Here is a 13,228-nt window from a genome sequence, read left to right on the forward strand (position 1 = left end):
CATCTATAGTAGGGAAGGGGAACCCCCGTTCCCTGAAGAACGAGGACATCTCCGATGCCCTGGTGTGGAACACCTCATCCTGGGAGCAGATGTGGTGTAGACGGAGGAATTGGGAGTAGGGGGTGGAGTCCTTTCGGGAAGCAGGTTGGGAAGAAGTGTAGTCTAGATAGTCATGGGAGTCTGTGGGTTTATAGTGGATGCCGGTCAGAAGTCTATCACCTGCGATGGAGATAGTGAGATCAAGAAATGGTAGGGAAGTGTCAGAAAAGGTCCAGGTGTATTTGAGTGCCGGATGGAAGTTAGTGGTGAAATGGATGAAGTCAGTGAGTTGTGTGTGGGTGCAGGAGGTAGCACCAAAGCAATCGTCGATGTAGCGTAGGTATAGGTCGGGGATGGGGCCCTGGTACGTCTCGAACAAGGATTGTTCGACGTACCCTACAAAGAGGCAGGCATAGCTAGGGCCCATGCGCGTGCCCATAGCTACACATTGTATTTGGAGGAAATGGGAGGAGTCAAACGAGAATTTATTAAGGGTAAGGACCAGCTCCACTAGGTGGAGGAGAGTATCTGTAGACGGGGATTGGTTGGTTCTCCGGTCGAGGAAGAAACGGAGGGGCTTTGAGACCCTCCTGGTGGGGGATGGAGTTGTAGAGTGACTGGACGTCCATGGTGAAGATTAGGGGATGGGAGCCAAGAGAACGGGATTCCCGGAGACGACGGAGAGTGTCTGAGGTGTCTTGAACATAGATAGGGAGGGATTTAACCAGGGGGATAGGATGGAGTCGAGGTATGTGGAAATAACTTCAGTAGGGCATGAACAGGCAGAGGCAATGGGTCTACCAGGACAGTCAGGTTTGTGGATAATTTTTTTAAGAATAGGTGTACACTTTGTACCTAGAAATGCCAACTGCACCCACAGGAGAAACGTATTTGATTAAGCCAAGTTATAATAAAAGATAAAAATTAAAATCATTTTACTCATGATTTATTTTTACTCACAAATTCTGTTGATTATTTTACAGAAACCTCATCATGCGAGAGTTAGCTCCACAATTTCATATCCCATGGTCTATTCCTACCGAAGCAGAGGACATCCCTATTGTACCTACTACATCTGGCACCATGTAAGGCTGCTGCGGATTAGTATTATATGTAGCAGGAATGCAATCAAATTTGGATTAAATGGATGTTTTTTCTCATTAAGTAATTTTTCTTGAAGCTTTTTACAAGCTTTCAAACTTTTCTTTAATCTGCAGGAATTCAGGCTTATCTGTTTTCTGATTGTTGTTTAGGATGGAGCTTCGTTGTGTGATTGCAGTCATAAGGCATGGGGATCGAACACCAAAACAGAAAATGAAAATGGAAGTGCGGCACCAAAGGTGAAATGTGGCTTCATTTGTACTTGATGTACTTGCTTTATTCATGTTCATATTTTTATTGCTATTTTTGAGGTTTTTAAAGTCATCATATTTTGCTTAATTGAATTTTGTTTCTGAATTTACTAATGCATAAGAAGGTACAGTATACAAAATGTATCACTTTTCATGGTGTTTCAATTCATGAACTACATTTGGAAATATGCATGGGTCATTTTCCTGATTCTGAACTGCTGAGAATTGTAAACATTTCACATTGCACTGTGAGCAGCAGTTTGCTTTGTTATCTTTTCTTCAATGGTTTCAAATAACTTTTATTGTCACATGTACCAATTAAGGTACAGTGATATGCAAATTACCATACAGCCATACGAAACAAAAAAGCAAGAAGACACACAAATACATAAAAGTTAACTTAAACATCCACCACAGCGGATTCCGCTCAAATTCTTCACTGTGATGGAAGGCAAAACAGTCCAAACTTCTTCCTCTTTATATCTCCTGCGGTCGGGGCAGTCGAACCATCCGTCGGAGCGATCAAAGCTCCCACAGCCGGCGGTCAATCCTGTCGGAGCGATCGAAACTCACGGGAGTGCTCCATCAGGATTAAGAATTATTTGCTTTCACTCCACTTCTTTGGTTCTGAACTGACTTTCGAGTCTAGTGTGGTAGAGATGTTGCACTTCTTTGAGGATGTTCTTGGTTATTTGCTTCTCCCCAGCTGGCAGTGTGGTAGAGATGTCAAATGTCTCGTGTCCTGTAAATTACTTTTGATAGCTTTGCAGAGACTGTTGGTCGTATCTCCAGTATTTTGAGATGCTTTCCATAAAAGTCTAAAAGTCTCTGAAGTATACAGGAGGTTGGGGATAACTGCTGACTAATAGACAATGTGACAGGTTTTAAATCTTGATCTTCAATTCTCTCCATAGAGGACGAGAAGCTACGTTGGTGTACGGATGGTGATGGTGAATTTAATCATTGTTATTGTTAAGAGGAGACTCGAGAGAAATAGGAAATGTTCCATTATTCTCAAGGTGGATCTTTATTTTCAGAGGGTGGTATTGTGCAGGACAGTCAGGTTAAAAGAGGACCTCAGTTTTTTTTAATGTTGAGTGTGAAACCCATCTTTTCACATGATATGGACACAAAATGCTGGAGTAATTCAGTGGGACGGACAGCATCTCTGGAGAGAAGGAATGGGTGACGTTTCGGGTCGAGACCCTTCTTCAGACTCATCTTTTCACCTGCTTTACTAAAAGAATAAGTAATGACGTATTATGAAATCAGTGATTAGATTTCTTCTCTTTATGATTTTTCAATCCAAAAACTCAGAAATATCTCCCTTACTGAAACTCCAGCAGCATCATATTTTTATTTTTTTTAAACTGATGTAAAGCTCTCACTTAGTACCTCTGCCATAATGAATAGATTTCATTTTTGGTCTCGAATTAGCCACATTTGTCCTCTTTCGGCCTTTTTCTTGTTCACATTATTGTTAAATAATTTTAGACTTAATTTCTGGCCATGACCATTTTTTTTTTCTCATGTTTCATTGCTACTATTATTTCCTTTTGAATTCCTCTCTGTGGCATCAGGGACACTACCGGATTCAGCAGTGAGCACACCGACACTCGCAGTAGGGTGAACTTGCATGATTTATTCTATTTACATTGATACGAAAGTTCAGGACCGCATTGGGGCACTGTCCCTCGTTGACAGCGTGCATGTGCGATGATGCTGGACATCTTGGGCTTGAACCAACAGCTTACTCCCGATTGGAAGCAGGAGGTGTGGCAATCTTGGGCTTCTTTCTGCAGTTTACCCTTGCCTTGACAGTAGGTGCTGACAGTACACGTTTCTTCCTGCCAGCTCTGCTTTGGACATGAAGAGGTGACACTAGCAGTTTCTGTACTATCCTGATTGGCAGTCTGTGCGTACGTATGTCCTCATTGATTTGATTTGATTTGATTCCTTTATTGTCATTCAGACCTTTCGGTCTGAACGAAATTTCGTTGCCTGCAGTCATACACAATAATAATAAATAACAAAACATACAATAAACACAAATTAACATCCACCACAGTGAGTTCACCAAGCACCTCCTCACTGTGATGGAGGCAAAAGTCTTAGTCTCTGTCTCTTCCCTCCTTGTTCTCCCTCTGCGCTGAGGCGATCCAGGCCGAAGATGCCGCCCTCCAGTCCAGCGGACCTCCGTGGTGATGTCGCCGCTGCCGAAAGCCGGAACGCCATCGCCGCTCCGAGTCGGCCCGCCACAGCCTCAGCTCCGAGTCGGGCCGCTGCCGAAAGCTGGAACGCCACCTCAGCGAGTCAGGCCACCGCTGCCTCAGCTCCGAGTCCCGCTGCCTCAGCGAGTCGGGCCACCGCTGCATCAGCTCCGAGTCCTGCTGCCTCAGCTCCAAGTCCCGCTGCCTCAGCTCCAAGTCCCGCTGCCTCAGCTCCGAGTCCCGCTGCCTCAGCGAGTCGGGCCACCGCTGCCTCAGCTCCGAGTCCCGCTGCATCAGCTCCAAGTCCCGCTGCCTCAGCCCCGAGTCCCGCAGCCTCAACTCCGGGCCGCTGCCGAAAGCTGGAACGCCGCATCAGCGAGTTGGGCCACCGCTGCCTCGGCCCTGAAGTCGGCCAGCCTCGCGTTGTAAGTCCTGGCTGGTTCTACCTCCGGAGCCTCGAGGTCGGTCGCAGGTTGGAGGCCGCCAGCTCTGCCATTAAGCCTCAGCGCAGACGAAGGCAGAGAAGGGGGATACGACAAGAAAGTTGCATTCCCCCGAAGGGAGAGACAAAAATTTTTTTTTGTCTAGACAGGAAGAGATTCTGGCATCTCAGGCTTGCCCCAGCCATTCACGTAGCCTCGGGTAGCAGTGCTGGCTGTGTAGGGCTTCTTTCCCAGCAGTCCAGATGACCACATGGCTCTGATGGTCTATGGTTTGACCCAGTGGCTAAGTCTTCCTCAAACCTGTGACAGAAACACAGCTAACAGCGATGTTCAAGAAAGAACTGCAGATGCTGGAACAATCGAAGTTAGACAAAAAATGCTGGAGAAACTCAGCAGGTGAGGCAGCTTCTATGGAGAGAAGGAACAGGTGACGTTTCGGGTCTAGACCCCTTCTTTTGCCTATTCCTCTCCATTGCCTCACCCGTTGAGTTTCTCCCGCATTTTTGGACTACCAGCTAACAGGAAGGCACTCCACTTTGTGTCCCTTCACTCTCTTCTTTCTTCACTTTCTCTCCTTCTCTCATCTTCTCCCCTCTGGGTAAAATGCCTGGGTTTTATAGGGAATTGACTGACAAGGTTCAAGTGGCCAACCAATACCAATTAACAGGACCCAGCTGTTACCAACAATGCTGAGGATTGCCTCTTCTGGTCAGTCAGCCAGTTAAAGGGATCGGAGCAACATCCATGGGAGAGGATGCTGTCAAATCTTCTTTCAGTCTTCAGCCTGGTTTTCACCTGCAATAACAACCTGGCATCTGACATTGTTTTGTTTTCTCCTAATCTATTTAGCTCTCTATTGTTTGACTATTCAGGGAACATTAGATGTAAATTCAAATACTTGAAATCTGAAATAAAAACAGAAAATGCTGGAAATATTCCGCATGTCAGACAGCATAAGGATCAGTTCCTGTGGATTGGAGGGCAGCTAATGTCATCCCACTTTTAAAGAAAGGCGGGAGAGAGAAAACGGAATTATAGACCAGTTAGCTTGACATCGGTGGTGGGAAAGATGCAGGAGTCAATTATAAAAGATGAAATAGTGGCACATTTGGATAGCAGTAACAGGATCGGTCCGAGTCAGCATGAATTTACGATGGGGAAGACATGCTTGATTAATCTTCTGGAATTTTTTGGCTATGTAACTAGGAAAATGGACAAGGGAGAGCCAGTGGATGTAGTGTACCTGGAGTTTCAGAAAGCATTTGATAAGGTCCCACATAGGAGATTAGTGGGCAAAATTAGAGCACATGGTATTGGGGGTAGAGTGCTGACATGGATAGAAAATTGGTTTGCTGACGAAACAAAGAGTAGGGATTAACGGGTCCCTTTCAGAACGGCAGGCAGTGACTAGCAAGGCTCGGTGCTGGGACTGCAGCTGTTTACAATATACATTAATGATTTAGATGAAGGGATTAAAAGTTACATTAGCAAATTTGCAGATGACGCAAAGCTGGGTGGCAGTGTGAACTGTGAGGAGGATGCCACGAGAATGCAGGGTGACTTGGACAGGTTGGGGGAGTGGGCAGATGCGCATGGCAAATGAAGTTTAATGCGGATAAATGTGAGGTTATCCACTTTGGTGGCAAAAATAGGAAGGCAGATTATTATCTGAATGGTGTCAAGTTGGGAAAACGGGGAGTACATTGAGATCTGGTGGTCGTTGTTCATCAGTCACTGAAAGTAAGCATGCAGGTACAGCATGCAATGAAGAAAGCTAATGACATGTTGGCCTTCATAACAAGATGAGTTGAGTATAGGAGCAAATAGGTCCTGCAGTTGTACAGAGCCCTAGCGAGACCACACCTGGAGTATTGTATTCAGTATTCAGTATTTACTTTAATGTCATTTTAACTGAGTACATACATACACAGATGAAACAAAAAAAATGTTTCTCAATCAGTTCCCATCAGTGCGGTTAATAAAAACAGAATAAATACATATAGCTTTAAAAATTAAAATTACCATATCTAAAATAGGCCTAAAAATTGAAATAAATACAGACATTCAGACCGAACAGTGGCTTTGCTTTGACAGGTGCCTAGCTGTCAAAGTATGGGCGAGGTTAGATGTGTTGATGTATGATATATGGGGAGGGGACACAGTCCATTAACCAGTCTTATTGCCTGTGGGAAGAAGCTGTGGAGCATCCTGCTGGTTTTGCAGCTGATGCTCCTGTACCTCTTCCCAGATGGCAGGATGGAGAAGATGTGGTGTGATGGATGATAGAGATCCTTGATAATGGAGATGGCTTTGCTGATGCTTCGCTTCTTATAGATCTCCAACAGGAAAGGGAGTGGGGCACCAATGATCCTGCTGGCTGTCTTCACTATCCTGTTAAGTTGGTTTTGCTCATAAGCCTTGCAGCTCCCGAACCAGGAAGTGATGCCGTAGGTCAATATACTCTCGATGGTGCCCCTGTAGAAGGTCCTTAGATGAACAGTAGGGAGACCTGCTTTCCTTAGTCTCCGGAGAGGGTGGAGCCGCTGCTGAGCTCTTTTGATCACTGCTGTGGTGTTGGTCGTAGAGGTCAGGTCATCCGCCAAGTGAAGTCCCAAGAACTTCACACTGCTAACCCTCTCCACAGCAGCTCCATCAATATGCAGCGGAGTGTGATGTTGTTTTCCAGCCCTCCTGAAATCGATCACCATTTCCTTTGTCTTTTCCACATTGAGGGTGAGATTGTGAGATCTGCACCACTCCGTAAGCAGCTCCACCTCCATCCTGTATACCGACTCATTGTTGTCGCTGATGAAACCCACCACTGTTGTGTCATCAGCGAACTTATTGATATAATTATTGCTGAGTCTGGCAGTACAGTCATGAGTAAGCAGACTGAACAGCAGGGGGCTTAGGACACAGCCTTGGGGTGAGCCAGTGCTCACAGCGATGGTTCTTGATGTCCGACTGCCCACCCTGACTGTCTGCTGCCGTTGTGTCAAAATGTTAAGGACCCAGTTGCAAGTGCCAGTGTCCACCTTCAACAGCTTCAGCTTCTCCACCAGCTGCTGTGGGATGATTGTGTTAAAAGCAGTTTTGGTCTCCAAATTTGAGGAAGGACATTCTTGCTATTGAGAGAGTGCAGCGTAGGTTCACAAGGTTAATTCTCGGGATGGCAGGACTGTCATGTTGATAGAATGGAGCGGCTGGGCTAGTATGCCCTGGAATTTAGAAGGACGAGAGAGGATTTTATTGAAACATGTAAGATTATTAAGATTGGACACGCTAGAGGCAGGAAACTTGTTCCCAATGTTGGGGGAGTCCAGAACCAGGGGCCACAGTTTAAAAATAATGGGCAAGGCATTTAGAACGGAGATGAGGAAAAACGTGTTCACCCAGAGAGTTGAGAATCTGTGGAATTCTCTGCCTCAGAAGGGAGGCCAATTCTCTGGATGCTTTCAAGAGATAGTTAGATAGAACTCTTAAAGATAGAGTCAAGGGATATGGTAAGAAGGCAGGATTGGGGTACTGATTGTGGGTGATCATCCATGATCACATTGAATGGTAATGCTGGCTCGAAGAGCCGAATGGCCTACTCCTGCACATATTGTCTAAAATGGAACAGAGCTAACATTTCAGCGTGAAGATCCTTGACCAAGAGCTTCTTCTTGCGAATGAAACATAACCTAAAGGAATAGTTAAATATTAAGCCGGGTGTTGATCAGCCCAGTTGTTGTCTCTATATCAATGTCTGCCAGTCCCTGAGCTCCATTTGGTGGGTGGTAGAGCTGACATGGTTGGGTGTCTGATGTACCGCTCCGCATTCACAGGCTGGGCTCTGGTGGAGCCCCCATCTCCACGTGCTGGCATTGAAACGCCCAACTCCAGTACGAAGTCTGTTGAGCTTCACCCATGCTCCTCTGGGGAGGTCAGACCCTGGACAGCTTTTATCTGGTGAAGAGATGCAGCTGTGTAATGGAGATGTGGTTGCCTTCCACTCCTGTGACCACCTGTTGGTTATCCATTGTGCTTTTGGCTCAGTTGGCTGGATGGATGCTAGGAGTTGTATCCAAGATAGTTCTGATAAAGGGTTTCTGACCTGAAATCTTTCTCTTTTCACAGATACTTCCTAACCTGCGGAATGTATTGAGTGTTTTCTATTTCTACTATTGGTGAAACACTTCCACCTTTTAAAACCCTCTCATTGTTCAATTGCTGTTTTACCTGTCAAGCTTTGGTTCCACTTTACCGAGGCCAGATCTGTTTTAATTCCATTAAAACTACTTATACAATTGACTTTTTACTTTGAGTAAATTAAAAAAAAAATTCTAGAGAACTCTAAATCTTTTCTTATGATTGCCAATTCCTACATGACTCCCATTAATACTTGCTCACAGAACAAAGTTCTGCATACCTGTCCCCCTTGTTGGACCAAAAATCAGAGGAGAAACTGATATGTTTCATGTTTAGAATTTTCCCTGGTGTCTCTGTGTGGAAGACATAAGCCCAGAAATTGTCCTGCATTTTATACACCGGTTGCATATTTAAAAGGTTCTGCACAAACTTTGAGATATTTTCAACTGTACAGCAGAGCTGTAACTCCCCAGCAACCAACCACCAGGGCCTCCAGTTTGCTTTCAGCTCTGTGGTGGTTGTGAGTTTGGTCAACAACTGGTATCTGAAGACACATTTTGTCTTCTAATGCTTTTTTGATGGGAGATTTAAGTCACATTAATGATCCTCTTAAATAATGCTCTGACTTTTTTTGGTGACATCTGATGTGGCAACAGGACAAAATTTTCCATTTACTCCATCAGATGCAGGTCAAATCCAGTTTTGCTGTGGCAGGTCATTTGGTTGATGCCTTTTCTTTAACATAAACATGTGGCTTGCTCTTTTACTGTATTGTTTCTCCTCTTTTCTCATTCCTGTTAGATTTTTTGATCTCTTTGAAAAATATAATGGATACAAAGCAGGAAAAATAAAGCTCAAGAAGCCAAAGCAGCTACAGGTAACTTTTTCTCCTTAAATTTCTAGTATAATACTAGACTAAGTATCACACGGGAGGGCTGGTCGCAATATTCCACCTCTCCAACAATTCCAATATTACATAGAAACATAGAAAATAGGTGCAGGAGTAGGCCATTCGGCCCTTCGAGCCTGCACCGCCATTCAATATGATCATGGCTGATCATCCAACTCAGTATCCTGTACCTGCCTTCTCTCCATACCCCCTGATCCCTTTAGCCACAAGGGCCACATCTAACTCCCTCTTAAATATAGCCAATGAACTGGCCTCAACTACCTTCTGCGGGAGAGAATTCCAGAGATTCACCACTCTCTGTGTGAAAAAAGTTTTCCTCATCTCGGTCTTAAAATATTTCCCCTTTATCCTTAAACTGTGACCCCTTGTTCTGGACTTCCCCAACATCGGGAACAATCTTCCTGCATCTAGCCTGTCCAACCCCTTAAGAATATTGTAAGTTTCTATAAGATCCCCCCTCAATCTTCTAAATTCTAGCGAGTACAAACCGAGTCTATCCAGTCTTTCTTCATATGAAAGTCCTGACATCCCAGGAATCAGTCTGGTGAACCTTCTCTGTACTCCCTCTATGGCAAGAATGTCTTTCCTCAGATTAGGAGACCAAAACTGTACGCAATACTCCAGGTGTGGTCTCACCAAGACCCTGTACAACTGCAGTAGAACCTCCCTGCTCCTATACTCAAATCCTTTTGCTATGAATATATATTGGTGGCCAGTGGGGAATTGGGTGGGGGGGTTCTGGAGTGCTTGTATGGGGGTTGTGGACTGAAGGGACTGGTTTCCAGAGGGCTAGTGTGGACATTGTGGGCCGAATGGATTCTTGGGCTGGCGGCTCAGTCACTCAAGCCTGTTGTGTTGGCAGCTCACTCACTCACGGCTGGTGTGCTGGCAGTTGACTCACAGCTATTCCTTGAAACTCCATTTCAAGCAGGGTGCAAGGCCACCAAATTCAAGTGCAGTTTCTTACCACTTCAAGCAGGATGCAAGGCCACCAAATTCAAGTGCAGTTTCATACCATTACAAGCAGGGTGCTAGGCCACTAAAGACAGCGATTCCTGACCTCTCCCTCCTCCATCTTGCAGAGACTAAGCTATGCCCACACTTCTGGGTTTTATAGTCCCTCCTCCCGTCCCACCAGAAGGGGTGTGGCCTTCATGGCATGATTGACAGGAGAGAGAATCTCAACATTTTTTTTAAAAACACTAATAACTGTTTTATTTTTCATCAATGGGAAAATTCCTCGGCACCTGATGAGCGGAGGGGGACTCTGAGTAAGATAGCCAAAAATCACAGCCGTATGTGGTAGCATTTTTTCTAAAATCAATATAATGCGCAAGCAGGAAGTGGTCAAGATTAGACTTAATTATATAGAAGGCAAGGCAACATTAATTTGGCAAGGCAACTTTAATTAGGCTAGGCAACTTTAATTAGGCAAGGCAACTTTAATTAGGCAACACAGCTTTAACATTTCCAAACTAAAGGCAACAGCTTTAGCATTTCCAAACCAAAGGCAACACAGCTTTAGCATTTCCAAACTATATTTTCAAACCACATTAAGGGCACTGACTGGTTAGTAAAACCACTCACAGTTTAGTAGACATGTGTTCAGTATTATTCACAGCTAAGACTGAGAGACATGACTCTCGCTGACTGAGGCACTCAACACTTCTGGGTTTTATAGTCCCTCCGGAAGGGGCGTGGCCTTCAGGAGAGAGGTTATGGGGAGAAGGCAGGAAAATGGGATCAGGTGGTAGAGATCAGCCATGATTGAATGGCGGAGTAGACTCGATAGTCCGAATGGCCTAATTCTACTCTTATAACTTGTGAACATGAACTCTTGAGGTACAAAGAACTGTAGATGCTGAAATCCTGAGTAAAAGACAAAGTGGACTTTGCCATACTGCTAACCCCCTTAATTGTTTAAAATTGTCTTATCAATCTCAATTATTCTTACAGGTATTCAGTTGCTACCCTTTGAGGAAGAGGGTTTCAAAGACTCTGATGACTTCTTTGCCTGAAGTGTGCAATAGTTTTTACTCAATGACTGCTAGTTCTAGAATTATATAGGAAAGAACTGTAGATGCTAGTTTAAATCGAAGGTAGACACAAAATGCTGGAGTAATTCAGCAGAACAGGCAGCATCTTTGGAGTGAAGGAACGGGTGACTTTTTGGGTCGAGACCCTTCTTCAGTTCTAGAATTATCATTGACATCCTGTTATCATATGACATTATTATTGGATTAATGTTGTACAAAGAATAAATAATGTATAATGGATGATCTGAGATAATATGAGTGGAAACTGGAGCACCGCAGAAAACTCTTGGGGTCACAGGGAGAATGTATAAACTCCACAGAGACAGCACCCGTGGTTAGGGACAAGCACTGGTCGCTGGAGTTGCAAGGCAGCATCTCTTCCGCTACGCCATTGTGTTTCATTGTCAAGATGATCCAGAACTGAATGTGGTGGTTGTGGTCATGATTTTGCCAATTCTGCATCATTTAGACTACAAATAGTTGAGTGCCTTATGATGCCCCTGTTTGATTCTTGTGTCTGTATATTTACGTATACACTGTAATGAATCTAACAAATATTCTAAAACAATTTTCCTATTATTTTTCAGGAAGTCTTAGATATAGCGAGGCATCTTTTGGCAGAATTGGGACAGAATAATGATTCAGAAATAGAAGAAAGTAAAGCAAAACTTGAACAACTTAAAACAGTGCTTGAGATGTAAGTACAAGATAAATTCTATTCTACAATAAATGATAATGCTCTAATGATTACGTAAAACGTAAATAAACACTTGAAAGAATATGCACCTAGAAATTCCAGTGTATCTCATGTATTTGGTTTTGAACCTTGTCTAGTTTGGGAAAATGCAGCAGTTTTGTTCCTTGTCTAGTTTGGGAACATGCAAAGTCCTCCTCTCTTTAAGCTATGCTTGTGAAGTCAGGAGGGAGCCTTTTGGTCTCTGGCTGGCGTTGAGATGATCTGGAGGGTTTGATCTTGGCTCAGGGATTCAACAGTACTTTCTCAAACATGAAAAGTCCTAATGGGTTTTATAATCCGCTAAGTCTGCAGATACTTAAAAAACATTTTAAAATAATTGAATAATTCACAGTCATAAAAATTACTGATTGAATTGAAAGATACAACATGGAAACGGGCCCATCAGTCCATCGAGCCCGTGCTGATTATAGATCACCTGTTCACACTAGTTCTGTGTTATCTCACTTTCTTATCCACTCTCTAAACTCTCAGGACAATTTTTAGAGGCCATTTACCCTACAAACCTGTGTATCTGTGTGATGAGGGAGGAAACGGAGCACCCAGAAGAAACCCACGTGGTCACAGGCATTTTGACGTCAATGCTTCAATATTTCTCCATTGACTTAATGATCAGGGAGAAATTCCCAATTAGATCCTGACTGTCCTTCAATCTCCTTTAACCACTTTTGACTGGGATTTCTGCACTCTTCCTGAACTGGAATATAATGAAAACACCAATTCATCAGTAGCTTTTACAAAGAACATACCAGATTGCCTTTAGTGTGGAAGTGATTAATGAGTGGCCTTGCGATATGTATATTATATCTCCCTTGCTTTTCCTCTGACAAAGAAAACAGTTCCCATGCGATTTTTCAGCTCGCTGTCAATTTATGTCTGATTATTCTGTTGTTAAACACTTCTGGATGTTTTCTTTTATTGCTGTGCAAATGGGCGATGTTTCATGCTTCCCAGCTTTCTGCTAGTTTTTAATTTAAAAAAATGTTAACAGGTATGGCCACTTTTCTGGAATAAACCGTAAAGTTCAATTGACATATCTGCCTCTTGGGTGTCCAAAGACTTCAAGCGAAGAAGATGGTAGGCATTCAAACGTAATTTTTATTTTATTCTTGGCTTTCTGAAACTACTTAAACTAGCATTGTTTGATTATTGTGTGTGAACTTTATAAAGCTGTCTTCTATACACATTTATGGAACTGTTAGCTATAGGCATCACTTTATAACAATGACTAAATAGCTATAATTAATACTCCAGTCAAATCACTTGTAAAATTAGGTTAGCAACAGTTCCCTGTGAAAGGAAAAAGCGTACGATGTCTAGTTACGATCCTTTATTATTCAAATGGAAGAGACT

The 13,228-nt window shown here is 43.6% G+C and overlaps 1 protein-coding gene across 5 annotated transcripts in view; it reads left to right on the forward strand.

The window, feature by feature from the left end:
• Positions 1 to 13,228, forward strand: part of ppip5k2 (diphosphoinositol pentakisphosphate kinase 2) — a 131,033-nt gene that overhangs the window by 38,487 nt on the left and 79,318 nt on the right. For all 5 annotated transcript variants that reach the window (XM_033017374.1, XM_033017375.1, XM_033017377.1 and 2 more), the window contains exons 11-15: positions 1,023 to 1,124; positions 1,293 to 1,379; positions 8,977 to 9,052; positions 11,709 to 11,818; positions 12,867 to 12,952. In XM_033017374.1, coding sequence (XP_032873265.1) covers positions 1,023 to 1,124; positions 1,293 to 1,379; positions 8,977 to 9,052; positions 11,709 to 11,818; positions 12,867 to 12,952 — 461 coding nt within the window. The remainder of the gene's footprint in view (positions 1 to 1,022; positions 1,125 to 1,292; positions 1,380 to 8,976; positions 9,053 to 11,708; positions 11,819 to 12,866; positions 12,953 to 13,228) is intronic.

Source organism: Amblyraja radiata, chromosome 3, assembly GCF_010909765.2.
Source record: "Amblyraja radiata isolate CabotCenter1 chromosome 3, sAmbRad1.1.pri, whole genome shotgun sequence".
NCBI classification, from domain to species: domain Eukaryota; kingdom Metazoa; phylum Chordata; class Chondrichthyes; order Rajiformes; family Rajidae; genus Amblyraja; species Amblyraja radiata.